This window comes from Gigantopelta aegis, chromosome 14 (genome assembly GCF_016097555.1).
Source record: "Gigantopelta aegis isolate Gae_Host chromosome 14, Gae_host_genome, whole genome shotgun sequence".
NCBI classification, from domain to species: domain Eukaryota; kingdom Metazoa; phylum Mollusca; class Gastropoda; order Neomphalida; family Peltospiridae; genus Gigantopelta; species Gigantopelta aegis.
This window is the reverse complement of record NC_054712.1, coordinates 10,219,852-10,234,634: the sequence shown is the minus strand read 5'-3', so window position 1 is coordinate 10,234,634 and position 14,783 is coordinate 10,219,852. Positions and strand designations below refer to the sequence as shown.

At 35.9% G+C, this 14,783-nt stretch overlaps 2 protein-coding genes across 2 annotated transcripts in view; one reads left to right on the top strand and one right to left on the bottom strand.

Moving 5' to 3' along the window:
* Window positions 1-12,448, bottom strand: part of LOC121388907 (meckelin-like) — a 68,647-nt gene extending 56,199 nt beyond the window's left edge. The window contains exons 1-7 of the mRNA XM_041520446.1: window positions 12,235-12,448; window positions 9,818-9,906; window positions 7,679-7,748; window positions 7,015-7,108; window positions 3,426-3,501; window positions 2,463-2,537; window positions 829-897 (exon numbers count right to left, since the gene is read on the bottom strand). Coding sequence (XP_041376380.1) covers window positions 829-897; window positions 2,463-2,537; window positions 3,426-3,501; window positions 7,015-7,108; window positions 7,679-7,748; window positions 9,818-9,906; window positions 12,235-12,448 — 687 coding nt within the window. The remainder of the gene's footprint in view (window positions 1-828; window positions 898-2,462; window positions 2,538-3,425; window positions 3,502-7,014; window positions 7,109-7,678; window positions 7,749-9,817; window positions 9,907-12,234) is intronic.
* A 1,437-nt stretch (window positions 12,449-13,885) lies between these two features.
* On the top strand, window positions 13,886-14,461 carry LOC121389061. The gene has a single exon (XM_041520676.1). It carries the CDS (start codon window positions 13,886-13,888, stop codon window positions 14,459-14,461), a length of 576 nt encoding a protein of 191 aa, XP_041376610.1.
* Window positions 14,462-14,783: the final 322 nt, after the last annotated feature.

Here is a 14,783-nt window from a genome sequence, read left to right as displayed (position 1 = left end):
CCCGATAAAGTACTTCAGACATTCACTTTATAAGAGGTATTACTGCATGTGCAGCTCTAAGACAGTTAGAGGACGAGTAACAATACTTTATCGGCGTATAAAGGTAGTGTCGCACGAGAAAACGCCCGGCTTACGCCTCGCCTTTATCTCGTGCGACACTACCTTTATACGCCGACAAAGTATTGTTACTCGTCCTCTAACTATTACTAAGATGACGACCAATCCATTTCACTTAAGGTTCAAGCAGACTGTCCTGGGCACACAGCTCAGCTATCTGGGCAGCCTGTCCAGGATAGTGGGTTAGTGGTTAGTGAGATTGAAGAGGGTGTAGTGGTCTTACACCTACCCATAGTCGTTAAAACTTGCTCTGGGTGGGAGCTGGTACCGGGCTGTGAACCATGTACCTACCAGCCTTTCCATTTCACAAAACTTAGTCTAGTGGTTTCTACCATGCTAGCTGGTGTCCAATATGTGCTGTATTATATATGTGTCCTATTATGTTTATGGGAAAGTATGTATAAAAGACCCCTTGCTGCAAACATTGACTTTTCAATGTGAACTACTATTTGGCAAACTAAAATCAAAATTAAGCATTAGCTCTCCTTTTTTCTTTTGATGAACCAATCCAAAATGTGCCAAAATTACTTCAAGAAATTTGCTCAACTTTTTATGACACCTGCACCCACGATAGATGTGCGCTACAACAGCTTATTCTGAATGTGCACATTAAACCCTATGACCTGACCTGACCTGACCTAAACATCGACTCACTAAATCATATACTGGCATTTCTTAAACATTCCTTTCATTTTCTCACAATTAACTTACCCGACACAGAACTTCTGCTGCTTGTATGTTCTCCAAAAAATAAAATGACGAAGTTGAAGTACCCTGTCCCTATAGAAGAAAAAAAGTTTTAACTTTTTATGACATCAAAAAAGTGAAAATGCATTAGTAAACCGCATTAATTTGGACCGTGAAAAAAAACTAGAAGTATATATTGTTCTTAAAATACATTTAGAATTAAATGCGTTAAAAATGTGCATAACATTTATTTATCATTTGGTTACTTCAATAAAACCCTTGCATTACATTGTGTACTAATAATAACTGCAGTCTTTTACTGCCCATTACATTGTGTAATACTAATAACTGCAGTCTTTTACTGCCCATTACATTGTGTACTAATAATAACTGCAGTCTTTTACTGCCCATTACATTGTGTAATACTAATAACTGCAGTCTTTTACTGCCCATTACATTGTGTAATACTAATAACTGCAGTCTTTTACTGCCCATTACATTGTGTAATACTAATAACTGCAGTCTTTCACTGCCCATTACATTGTGTAATACTAATAACTGCAGTCTTTCACTGCCCATTCATTGTGTAATACTAATAACTGCAGTCTTTCACTGCCCATTACATTGTGTAATACTAATAACTGCAGTCTTTCACTGCCCATTCATTGTGTAATACTAATAACTGCAGTCTTTTACTGCCCATTACATTGTGTAATACTAATAACTGCAGTCTTTTACTGCCCATTACATTGTGTAATACTAATAACTGCAGTCTTTCACTGCCCATTACATTGTGTAATACTAATAACTGCAGTCTTTCACTGCCCATTCATTGTGTAATACTAATAACTGCAGTCTTTCACTGCCCATTACATTGTGTAATACTAATAACTGCAGTCTTTCACTGCCCATTCATTGTGTAATACTAATAACTGCAGTCTTTCACTGCCCATTACATTGTGTAATACTAATAACTGCAGTCTTTCACTGCCCATTACATTGTGTAATACTAATAACTGCAGTCTTTCACTGCCCATTACATTGTGTAATACTAATAACTGCAGTCTTTCACTGCCCATTACAAAGTTAAAATGAAAGTTTGTTTTGGTCATTGACGCCACCAGAGTACACTTACTGGCTAATTAATCAATGTTTTCTAGTGGTGTTCTTAAAACTAACTTTAACTTTCAATGCTCATTTCACATTCTTTCCACCAATAAGTCAGAACAGTTCACTGTAAGAGTATACACAGCTATGGAATGCATGCAAAGATCCAGGTAACTGGATTAACACCAAAAAACCTGCCTATATCTCAATCCACTTTCCTTACAAACAAGACATCAGTAATAAATATTGGTGAACGGTCCTCACTCTGCACCTAATAAAATAATATTATATATTTGATTACAGGGACAATAACAGGCCTCTCAGAATTACACATTTACATAGCCCATTTATCACTTATGTAAAAACAAATTCAAATAACTAATTTCTTATTGACGTAACCTGTTATGTCCACAAAATTGTCCTTAATTTAATACACGAACAAGAAACAGGTTTAATGAAATTAGATTTGATTGAGCGATGCGCAAACGAAACAATCGTTCTTGTAATTAACAGAGGCCCATAATAAAGTGTAATTATTAATATATGTATACCACAAGGGGAATCTCAAACATCTGGCTTCCACTGGTAACAACAGCATCGTCCTTCTTAAAACATAGTCCTCCAGCCTAAAACAAAAAAAGGTCAATCAAAACAAAAAACACAGATAACAACCGATCAAATAAAAACTTTAACCTTCATCGGATATAGTACAAAAATAAGTCAGTTCAGATGATGATTTTCTCTTTCTAATCTTGGCAAATTTTGTTTTCTATTTTAATAAAAATAATAATTAAAAACCCCAAAAAACATTCTTGGTTTTTTTTAAAGGGAAATAACCTAGTTTTTAAACACTGAAGCATATTTTTTACTATGATAACCATTTCTGATAACTTAAATCATACTTTACTTAGATTTTATTGTTTACATTATTAATTTCCATACATCTGAAGTGTTTTTGGTCATCCTGGTGTTTTTAATATCACAAAATGCATGTCTCATATTTTTAAAAATGCATGTGCGTCTGAGAAGTATCAGTTATGGAGTCGAGTTTTATTCTATTTTTAGAGGGTATTTCACCATTTCAAAGTCACAGACTCATGTTTCACTAAATTGTAACTTTATCCAAAGGTGTTACAGGTTTGTAGATTAACTAAACTTAGTGTCAATTTTCACGGGTGGAAACTAGGGTAGGTCCCTTTAATTTCCAGTTAGTTGCCAAGTAATAATGTTACTATAAATGAACTAAAATTATCTCATACGGATTTAAGGATTATTAAAAATCTGTCATATATTTCAATTCACTTTCATATTTGTCTACTGAAATTGATGCAGAAAAATTATCATTCATTTATGTCTATTTGTTACAAACATTACTGGTTTAAAACTGCTCTTAGACTAGACAGGCTCGTAACTGCCATATCTGAGCATCTCACCTACGTGAAAAACATTTTCAAATTGTCATTGTTAATAAAATCTTAAGTTCGAGCCCTACGGTATTCATTATTAATACTTACAGCATTAGTCTCAGAATCACAGGTACAGGCGGTGAGTTCGGGTCTTATGTATAAAAAGTCACTGCAGCGAATGCATCTAAAAGAGATAAAGGAAATGTTTTATTTAACGACGCACTCGAAACATTTCATTTATGGTTATATGGCGTCAGACATATGGTTAAGGACCACAGAAATATTGAGAGAGGAAACCCGTTGTCGCCACTTTGTGTGCTACTCTTTTCGATTAGCAGTAAGGGATCTTTTATATGCACCATCCCATAGACAGGATAGCACATACCACAGCCTTTGATGCCACTGGCTGGAGCGAGAAATAGCCCAATGGGCCCAGTGACGGGGATCGATCCCAGACCGACCGCGCGCTTTACCACTGAGCTATGTCCCGTCCCCTAAAAGAGATAAAATATTTGTCAACACAGTCAAATAAACTAAGATCAGTTGTCGTTTACATGATCATTTCAAATAAACTAAGATCAGTTGACGTTTACATGATCATTTCAAATAAACTAAGATCAGCTGATGTTTACATGATCATTTCAAATAAACTAAGATCAGTTGACGTTTACACGATCATTTCAAATAAACTAAGATCAGTTGACGTTTACACGATCATTTCAAATAAACTAAGATCAGTTGACGTTTACACGATCATTTCAAATAAACTAAGATCAGTTGACGTTTACACGATCATTTCAGATAAGAGTCTCCTTTTTGTCTCATCCAGAACTCTTTATATTGCAAATAATTAAAAGATTTCTGAAGATTGTAAAATTGTTTTGTTTAACAACACCACTAGGACATAGTGATTTATTAATCATCAGCTAATGGATGTCAAACATTTGATAATTTTGAAATATAGTTTTAGAGAAGAAACCTGCTACATTATTCCATTAGTTGCAAGGGATCTTTTATATACACCATCCCACAGACAGGATAGCATATACAGCGGCCTTTGATGTACCAGTCATGGTACACTGGCTAGAACAACAAATAGCTCAGTAGGCTCACTGACAGGGATTGATCCCAAACCGACAGTGCATCAAGCGATTGCTTTACCTCTGGGCTACTTCCCGCCTAGCATTGGCCCTGAGAATAATTACAAAATTATACAAGGTTGAATCACTGTTTTAGTTTTAAAATTATTTCCGATAAAGAAAATGTTCTGGACAGGATAAAATGGGACTCCTCATATGAAATGGCCCTATAACTGGTTAAAGGCATACATGTAGGTTATTAGAGTTATCCTATGAATGTAAGAATGAGTAACTCAGCTATAGTACTGTCGGAAATAGAATAAAAATGATTTTCATCCATTATTTCTTACCTATTAAACTGACACGTAAATATTTTGTAAATATCTATTTAATGGTAGTCTACCTAATTTAGCATTTACTTGTTTGGGCACTCATTGATGTTCAAGGTGGTGTTTACTCTTGAAATTAAAAGAAAAATATCAGTAAACAGGTGATCTGTGCACTTTATTGCTGTTACAATATGTGAGGGACTGTTTCTGATGATGATTTGCCCCTATCCTTCTCCAAAACAAAATATTTGTAGTCATTTATAAGAACCTTTTGAGCAAAACTGTCAAGAGCCATTATGTGTGATCCACTATACCGGTATTAAAGGTGCTATCTCAATGTTGCCCAATGACAGCTATTGCAAATCGTTTTTTGTTGGATTTTTTTGTTTGTTTAATAAAATTTTGATTTAAGATTTAAAGAAGACACCTTTAACAATATGCCCATAAAGATTAAAGGAAATAATTTTATCTACTGGTAGAAAATACATTTTTATTAGAGAATCTTTATTACAGCTCGCATTATATAGCACCTTTAAATTGTTGCAAGATTGTGTAAATTTCTAATGTACTTATATTGAATTTATATTCAATAAATATGCTTTTCATAATTAATAATTTATGCTACAATTTAACTTGCAGTTTTAAATTAAAAGTTTGTTTAAGGATAAATGAAATTGACACATATCGATCAAAATGTTTTATAGTCTGTTCCAATAAAGGTTACAAATCGCCTGTTTACTGACATCTTTAGTGTAATTTCAAGAGTAGACACCACCTTGTACATCAACGAGAGTCCAAACAAGTAAATCCTAAATTAGGTAAAGTATCATTGAATGGGTATTTACAAAATATTTACTTGTCAGTTTAATATGAAAGAAATAATCAGCGAAAATCATTTTTATTCTATTTCCGACAGTACTTTAGTCGTCTTTCAGTGTGCAGTTCTCCATTCACCCTGAACAAGAAAACACTGATACCTTAAAGCGGTTTTGTTTTTATGCTGCATTTTGAAACCTGAAATTTCGAAATCCTCTAACAGGTTTGTTCCCCCTCCCTCCACTTGCAAATACACTCCTTGGACTTTGCCCTCCACACATGCCATGAATGTTTTAGCAGAGTAGCAAATTTGATTTAAAATGCATGTACTTGACCCCCCCAACACTATTTCAAAAGATTGATTTTCAGCTCGCCTCGATTAATCTTCATAATACCAGTCCTATGTTACACAACAGCAAGTGACACTAATGTTCGCTCACTATTTGAATGGACCCAATGTGGTCATGCGATTTAACGTGAAGTGCATAAACCACTCTAGCGAATGTTTTTCTGTTCAGTCTGACCGAATTCAGCCCATTTGTAAACCACTGTTTGGAACCCACCCTGACATGTCCACTGAGGAAGATTGGTCCGTCGACTCTATCTGTCAACTCACTTCACTTGCAGTGAGTGCTCTATCCGTCAATTTACTACACTTCCAGTGAGTGCTCTATCACGGAGCTACATCCCATGTCCCTGCACATCAGGGTCTCCACGAGTACTCTGGCACGGGTCGAGTCTAGCAAGACCCGAGTACTCGGGCACGGGTCGAGTCTAGCAAGACACGAGTACTCGGGCACGGGTCGAGTCTAGCAAGACACGAGTACTCGGGCACGGGTCGAGTCTAGCAAGACACGAGTACTCGGGCACGGGTCGAGTCTAGCAAGACCTGAGTACTCGGGCACGGGTCGAGTCTAGCAAGACACGAGTACTCGGGCACGGGTCGAGTCTAGCAAGACACGAGTACTCGGGCACGGGTCGAGTCTAGCAAGACATGAGTCCGTTCACAGGACTCGAGTACCCGTACAAGGTGGAATACAATGATCAACTATAATACAATGGACAACATAGTACACTAATTTCAGCAGCAGATAATCAACGATATAAATTACACAATAATTATATGATCATGCGCTAGTTTCTCTTTTCAATCTGGCAGTCCGTCTGTCACAATACTGAACATATCAAGAGGTTTGTAAATGAAATACAATGGCATGCTTTGGCATCCATGTTCAGCCTTAGAATTAAGATGCATATGCTATTTTACTTTATTCCTTAATCTCATCATCATCTAGTGTGTGTGTCGGGTACTCGGGTCCGGGTCAAGTTTGACCCTCGAGTACAAGAGTCCAATATGCTGGACTTGTGGAGGCCCTACTGCACATCAAAGTAACCTGTTCATAAAGATATATTTTTGTATTTTCCATTGCTTATCTGTATATAAACAGATATGCCAGGGCCTCATCTACCTACCTGTCTTGGGCTGCATTTAACGAGGTGTTCACAAAACAGGCTTTGCACACTTTAGTCTCTGTTATGTTCCACGCACCATCAATTTCTCGTTCAACTGCAAAATCAAAAAATGTTTATCACCAATAATAATAATGTTTAATACTCATGTAAAAATAAGAAGACGATGAAGCTGTTATTACTTACATTATTTATTTTCCCTCCTAACCAGTTATGCTTATTTGTAATATAATACAGTATTATGCCAAATGTCCTAAGCATACACCCCAGCTTTTTGGACTAATGGTTCTAGGCCCATGTTTATCAAATAAATATTACATCATAAATAAAAATTACCTTGGCTGAAACATTTTCATAATTATGACAAAACATTTTTTTTTCTAAATTAACTTTTAAAACACCTAACAGCAAGACTTACATATCATCTTACTGACTTAAGTTACAAAACGAAATGGTTGTCAGACATTGAAATATATTAGTGATATTTAGAAGAAACCTTCTAAGCTTTAGTTTCTTTGCAGTGAGTATGTATGGTAAATGGTACCGTGTGATAACATTTGACAAACTTAGACTGAACTATTTACTGTTTTCTTTCCCACGTCATGACAGCACATACCACAGTCTTTGATATATAGTTACATTACAGAGAACATTGTAATATATTTACCAAACACCTCTCTGTTACCACATGATTTGGCAGTTGATTTCAAACACTCCCATCCATCATCAGAAACAATCTGTGAATAAAGAAAACAAATATTTAACAAATAACGACACCTCGGTACATTTTAAACTATGCCATGTCTATTTGGTGTCTAACAGTAACTTTGATTGGTCAACAGAGAGGGTACAGAAATGTGCTGCTACCATATAGGCCATTGCTCCTATTAGTTAAGCAACAAATGATCTTTTATACACTTTCCCATAGGCAGGACAGTACATAAAAACAAACATCAGGGCTAGCTCTGGGCGAGTAGAAATATTCGCCAAATTATCGGTTCATTCTCAAAAAATAGCAGAAACCTAGTTATTTTCTAACAAAATATCAATTATTACATCAAATTATTTCACCAAATGAAAATAAAATGATTTTATTGTTTTTAAAATTCGCAATTGGTGAATTTGGCAAGTGCCAGAGTTAGCCCTGCATATCATGGCCTCTACCACTCTACCACTGAACTACATCCCACCCTAATCTGTGTGAACAGAACACAGATAAAACAAGCATGTTTGCAACCAACATATGGACAGACAGAGTTTCTGCCAGAAACACATTTTTGGGTATGGCGCTATGCAACTGAATATTTACAATTTGTGTGTGCTGAATGCAACCGCAGTCAATTGTGGGTATGGGGAACCTTCCCAAGAAAGAAAATGGGTTAGGTTTAGGTTAAGGGTTAGGGTTAAAAAAAATCATAATTGTGTCAAGAGGTTAACTTAAAGAAATAAAATCTGCAAAAAAATTTGATATGGCGGCATACCCGTTTTACCTTCTGGCAGATACCCTGTCTGTGGGAAATGATGTTAAATGGTAAAATTTAACAACGAAGCGAAACACAAAAGTTGACACAGATGCTAACGTTAGAATATAGACCTCTGAGAATTTTGAGAAGTTTTATTTACAAGTGCAACATTCGTGCAAGTCTGGTTTCTTAAAACTCTTCTTGCCCATATGTAAACGCGACTTTTTAGATTGATTGCCTAATTTTAATCAATATTAACTGATCTAAAATATCGTAAATATTAGAAAAACCCATGTAAATAATACACACCAATTCAAATATGAACTTTATTTTATGTATTTATAAAACATTTAAGTGAATATATATGCGAGTAAATATTATACCTATACCCACTCAACATGGTTTTTGTCAAAAATTAATCCAGTATTCTAAACGTTAAGATATTATTTACATAGTCATAATGGGTTACACAGAAATAAAATGGGTTATGCCAATTATTATTTTTTCAGAAGCTTGGAATATATTTAGCTTTTTGACTTCATCAAGACAAGACCAAACAAACCCCCCAAAAACCCCACTTTCTACCATTACTCTGGACATAAAAATATACTGCATAAAACTAGCGACTGCTAGTAGCACTTTATACAAACACTACTACATAGTCTCCTCTCAAGTGAAGCTACTTCCTGGAGCTGTGGGCCATGGGCAGTTGAACTGTTATAGGTCCTAACTGGGTTATAAAATTTTGTATTCTTATGTTAAGAACACACCCAGTCCCTACGTCGGCTCCAAATGTAACAGATAAAAATCAACTTCCACTGAGAGGATTCCAGTGTGAGAGTCCAGCGCTCTACCAACTGAGCTAATAGATATATTGTATTTATCTATATATAACACTGATCAATATAAGTTTCAAAACTCAAGCAATAATTTGTTTTGAACTTGTTAACATCACAAAGATTTGCTTCATTACAATGTATGAAGAAATGTTATATAGTGACATTGTACAACATGTATATTATTATTATACAGCGTTCGAAATAAGCAATTGTTCGTTTTTCCTGAGTAGTAAAAATGTGCTCGGACAAACAAAAGGTACCTCTGTGGTTGTCCAGTGGACAAGTAAAAATTTTCAGTGCAGTTTCATTTTGAGCAATCACAAACATCATCCTTGTACTTAAATAAAACAAGCCATTTATTTGGACAAGTGAAAATATTGGCAGACAGTAGATTTCTAGATGTATTTGTCCAGTTGACATTCTAAAACATTCTGCTTATTTCTTTCACTGTTACAGAGTGCATAAAGGGGATTACCCATACAAGGATTTATCTTGTTCTCATACCTCTGAGGTTGCACATTTCTCGCACTTCACCTTTCGTCCACCAAAGTTCATAATATATCTGTAACCTGGCCTGCATATACAGTTAAATCCTACAAGAGAAAAAAGTATCTTATTAAAACTAAAAGTACATGCACATGAAAGTCACATTTCCATACCCAGTGATCATGGGAAACCGTCAGAAACTGGGGGGTGGGAGGGTGTCCGGCAATCATGGTATTGGCAATGATGGATTAAGTTATGACAATAGGAAATAGAATTTTTCCAAAACATGCTGATGAAAACAATATTTTTTAGTCAAATATAGTGGCCTGAATTTTGGCAGTGTCAAGCTGCTCTGACTGAAGTTGCTGTTAAATTGCATGATTTAAATAATAAAACAAATACATATGTACATGTAGAAACTTCTGGGGAGGAGTATACTTTAAATATCACTAGTTGTTGGCCAGTTAAATATTTTTCAATGTGATAATTGGTACATGCTGTACAGGGCTAGCTCTGGGTGACCAAAACATTTCGCCAAATTATCTTTTTTTAAAAAGCAAAAACCAGCTATTTTCCAATAAAACATTAACTATTACTTTTAATTTTTTCGCCAAATTAAAAAAATTATCGCCAATTGTTCCTAAAATTCGCAACTGGAGAATTTGGCGAGTGGCAGAGCTAGCCCTGTTGTACATGCAGTCTTTCTTTCTTTTTTAAATTTAAAACAAATTCAGGATCATCAAAAATGTTATGCATACATTGTCAGTGTTTCTGCCAGAAATAAATTTTTGGGTATGGCGCTATGGAATTGAATGCAACCATAGTCAATAAGGGCTATGGGGGTCTCCCCTATATAGAAAATAGGTTACGTTTAGGATTAGGGTTGAGAAAAGCATACAGAGAATAAAGAATAATAAATTTTCTCAAAATGTTACCGTAAAAAAAAACCCACATCTGCCAAAACATTTATGTATGGCACTATACCCATTTTACCCTCTGGCAGAAACCCTGATTGTATCTATGATGACAGTCACATGGTTCAGTTCAGTACTGGGAAGGGTATGTTTTTATTTTTCGTAAGTTTAAACAAAATATTAAGCTTAACTTTTAAAAGATGAAAAAAAGAAATACAACAAACACTATTTCAATATAAAAATATGTTATGGGGGAGTGGGGATGGAATTGGATGGATATTTAAACCAAGGGTGCAAATAGTGACCGTCATCAATCTTAGTATTTACTAAATATCCTTGTGGTATGGGTTTTGACGCAGATAAGCAACGATCTCGCGTAGTGTAAAAATAACGACGTTTTTCTTGTTATTATTTACAGACAAAAGCTAATGTATATATATCATTAAAATATAAACATTAAATTCAATATATAGTGAGATTTTTAGTTTTAGTTTTAGCTTATATGTGTATACTGTAATATTCTAACCTTTTTGATGCGGTACGTATTTTGACGCGGAACATCCAGAAAACTTGTGAATGACCAATATTCAAGAAAAACAATTCCAAACGATGTGTGGTGGTCCATAAATTCCATATTAATAATACATGCCAAAAATAACACAATTAAAATACATTTTAACCAGATTGTCACATGTAAACCATATAACCCAGTGCAAACATAGTCACTATTTGTATATTGATAGGGTGGGAGTAAATTTGATAGCCATTCGAGACTTTTATTGTTTGTTTATTATTAGTATTAATGAAAACAATGTTCACTTTACATTTCATGTGAAATAGATATTATTTTAAGATATAATATGCACTTGAATGTTGTTTAATCCTGACCGAATATAATCGTATGCAACACATGTATAATAAGGACAGGGGACTCATTTGGAAGTCCATGAAAATAGACTGATGTAGAGGTGATCTAATCGTCTTGTATTTATTTCATTAGTTGCAGACGACAATATTTCATGCAGCAGGTAAATAAAATTCATTGTGAAAATTTGGAGATACAGAGATGTTTATGTATGTTTAAAAAGTGCCTTATGAAAAATAGTACTTTTAATTACATGGTATTTTTAATTGTTTATACTTACCGCAAACTGGCAAATTGTAAACATTGCTTTATTCTTATCAATAACAAATACCTCCGTCAACAAGAACGTCTGCATTTGATGTCAGTTTTTCTTTGATGACACACAATTGCTATTTAAAGATTGCGCGTCAAAATAAATACCGTGTCATAATACATTCCGAGACGATAATTTATCAATAAAATTTAAATATAAATTTCAAATATATTTAAAATTAGCTAGTTTTGAATAATTATCAAGGAAATACTCTACATATGTGAAAAGTGGCTGAAACATATTTCTTTTCAGCGTGAGCCTTGGACATGGGAATGAGTAACAACTGTGTAGACAACTGACTGTCAGTCAGTGATTCTAACAACCTGTTCAAACAGGAACTTACGATCATCGCTCGATGTTTGCACCGTGCTATTATCAGCACACTTCACACACGACATGGAGGAAAAGTCAAAGAATTCATGGAAGAGATCGCTCTGACCCACTGCGCAGTCTTTTGGAGCTATATAATCAATGGAAGGTTCCTGCTGTATCTGTAGTCTAACGAAGGAAAACAAGTGTATCCATACAAAAATCCCTAACACTGTCATAGACGCCATGTCGTTGTCTATAAACAATTTATACCCATCGTCTGGTTTTCTTCGTTTGTACTCGCATACGGAATTTCATTTGATAACAGAGCGCATCACTTGAGAAATCCAGTGGAATTTAGAAACATTCGACAATTTCCGTCAAATCCTTAGACGACATCTTAAAATTAGAGTTGTTTTATGAAAGCAAGTTTGAACATTTTTGGAAAGACGAAAATTGAACGACTCCTCAGCACATTGTTACAATAAATATAATTATAATAATACAGGCACGGCGGACGGCCTCTAGCCCCTCCAATAATTCTGAATCAAAACTATTATTGGTAGTAAAACTTAGGGAAGAGATTAATTTTACTTGTAGAATGCAGGAAATTGCATTTCAGGACATCTAGTTTTCAAAATTGTACGGGGGGGGGGGGGGCATACTCCCCCGAACCCCTAGAAACTTTAATTGTTTTTCGCCCTAGATATGTCAGCCCCCCCCCCCCCCCCCCCCATGTACGTAGAGGCGAGGTAAAGGAGGGGCTCGCACACCCAAACTGGCAGGGACAATAGAACACGCGTAGCCTGGTCCGAAGACTAGAAGACAGGCGCACATCCAGGCTTGGGGGTATCACAGGGGTCCCGTGACCCATCTTTTGGGAAAACATAGGGTCACAATTTAGCTTGCTGCTACCCCTAAATATTTTTGACTAGCCTCAAATAAGTAAGCACATAAATTAGAAATCCCATTAAAATTGTGCTAAACGTATAGGGGAACACGGGGTAAACTTAAAGTGAAACAGCCCTCGCAAATCTATGTTAATGACGTCATATGCCTGCAACTCATATCATCGCAAGGTTGTTTGATGACGCAATGTTTTTGATGGAAGCCATTTCTTACAAATGAGGTAAGTAAATTTGTTTAGGCAAAATATTTTTTTGCGTCTTTAAAACAATAATTTTCAGAAATTAATCGTCTCCTAAAGCACTGTTATCTTGTTTAGTTGCAATGTTTTCCATGGTGTTAAATCTAAGGTCAATATATGCCATATGCATGGCGATATTTCTTGCGTAGATCTATTAACACAGTAGCACGAGGAATTTAGAAAATAACACGTGGTCGGGGTAAAGTGGGTGGGGCAAAGTGGTACAGCGTTCCACTTTGCCCCGGTCATTCTATTTGACTTTTTAATTATTAACAGGTAATTATTATTATTATTATTAATTATATTAATTAACGCTTTCTTAATTATATTGATTAAAACTCAGTTAAATGTCTGTTTTTACATAATTTTAACACCAATCTCCATAACATTAGGACTACATGCATCCTACACAGTGTCTTTTTCTCTCTTATTTTAGGCAATATGGTTCGCAATTACAAGCGAACAATTGACCAGCAGAAATGGTCGGAACAGGCTATGAAGGAAGCGGTGGACCGTGGCTAAAGTACGTGACAAAGAAATGACCCTTACAGATGCATCTGAGACATACAGTATTCCGAAGACAACTCTGTTCCGAAGAGTAAGGAAAGATGGTGAACCTGGTGATGTGGCACAAAAGGGGCTAGGGCGTTTCAGGCCAGTTTTCAGTCAACAGCAAGAAAAGGACCTTGCAGACTATCTTTTTGTTCATGGAGAGTCGTTTATTTGGTTTAACTCTCAAGGAATTCCGACAGCTATCATTCCAATTTGCTGTCAGAAACCATGTAGAACATCCATTCAATATGGAACTGAAGATGGCAGGAGAGGATTTTGTGTACGGATTTTTGAAACGTCATCAAATGTTGTCACTGCGTACACCAGAAGCCACTTCAGCAGCAAGAGCAGTAGGTTTCAACAGGTAGTTGTCATGAATTTCTACCGATTATTGAACTCGCTGTATGAAACATACCATTTCCCACCAAGTCGTATCTATAACAACGATGAAACTGGAGTGATGACAGTGCCAAACAAGACTTCAAAAGTTATATCAATGAAGGGTCGGTGCACTCGCCTCAGCGGAAAGGGGAATGTTGGTCACAGCAGAAATATGTTTTAATGCTCTTGGTAATTACATACCCCCATTACTTATCTTCCCTCGAAAGAATCTCAATCCACTATTTGAAGTTGGAGCACCGCTGGAAACTGTAATTACATGTCACCCATCTGGCTGGATGCAGTCCGAGATATTCGCACAAACATGGTTCAAGCATTTTCTGCACCACGCAAAGCCTTCAGCTGAAGATCCAGTCCTTCTGCTGTTTGATGGTCATGCAACCCATACGAAAAACCTCACCTTAATCGAAATGGCAAGGGAAAATCATGTGCATATCCTGGTAATCCCACCACACATGTCACATCGCCTGCAACCACTTGACGTA

What these genes read in the sequence shown, in the direction of transcription:
- LOC121389061 (XM_041520676.1), top strand. Translation starts at nt 13,886, where the DNA reads ATGACCCTTACAGATGCATCTGAGACATACAGTATTCCGAAGACAACT.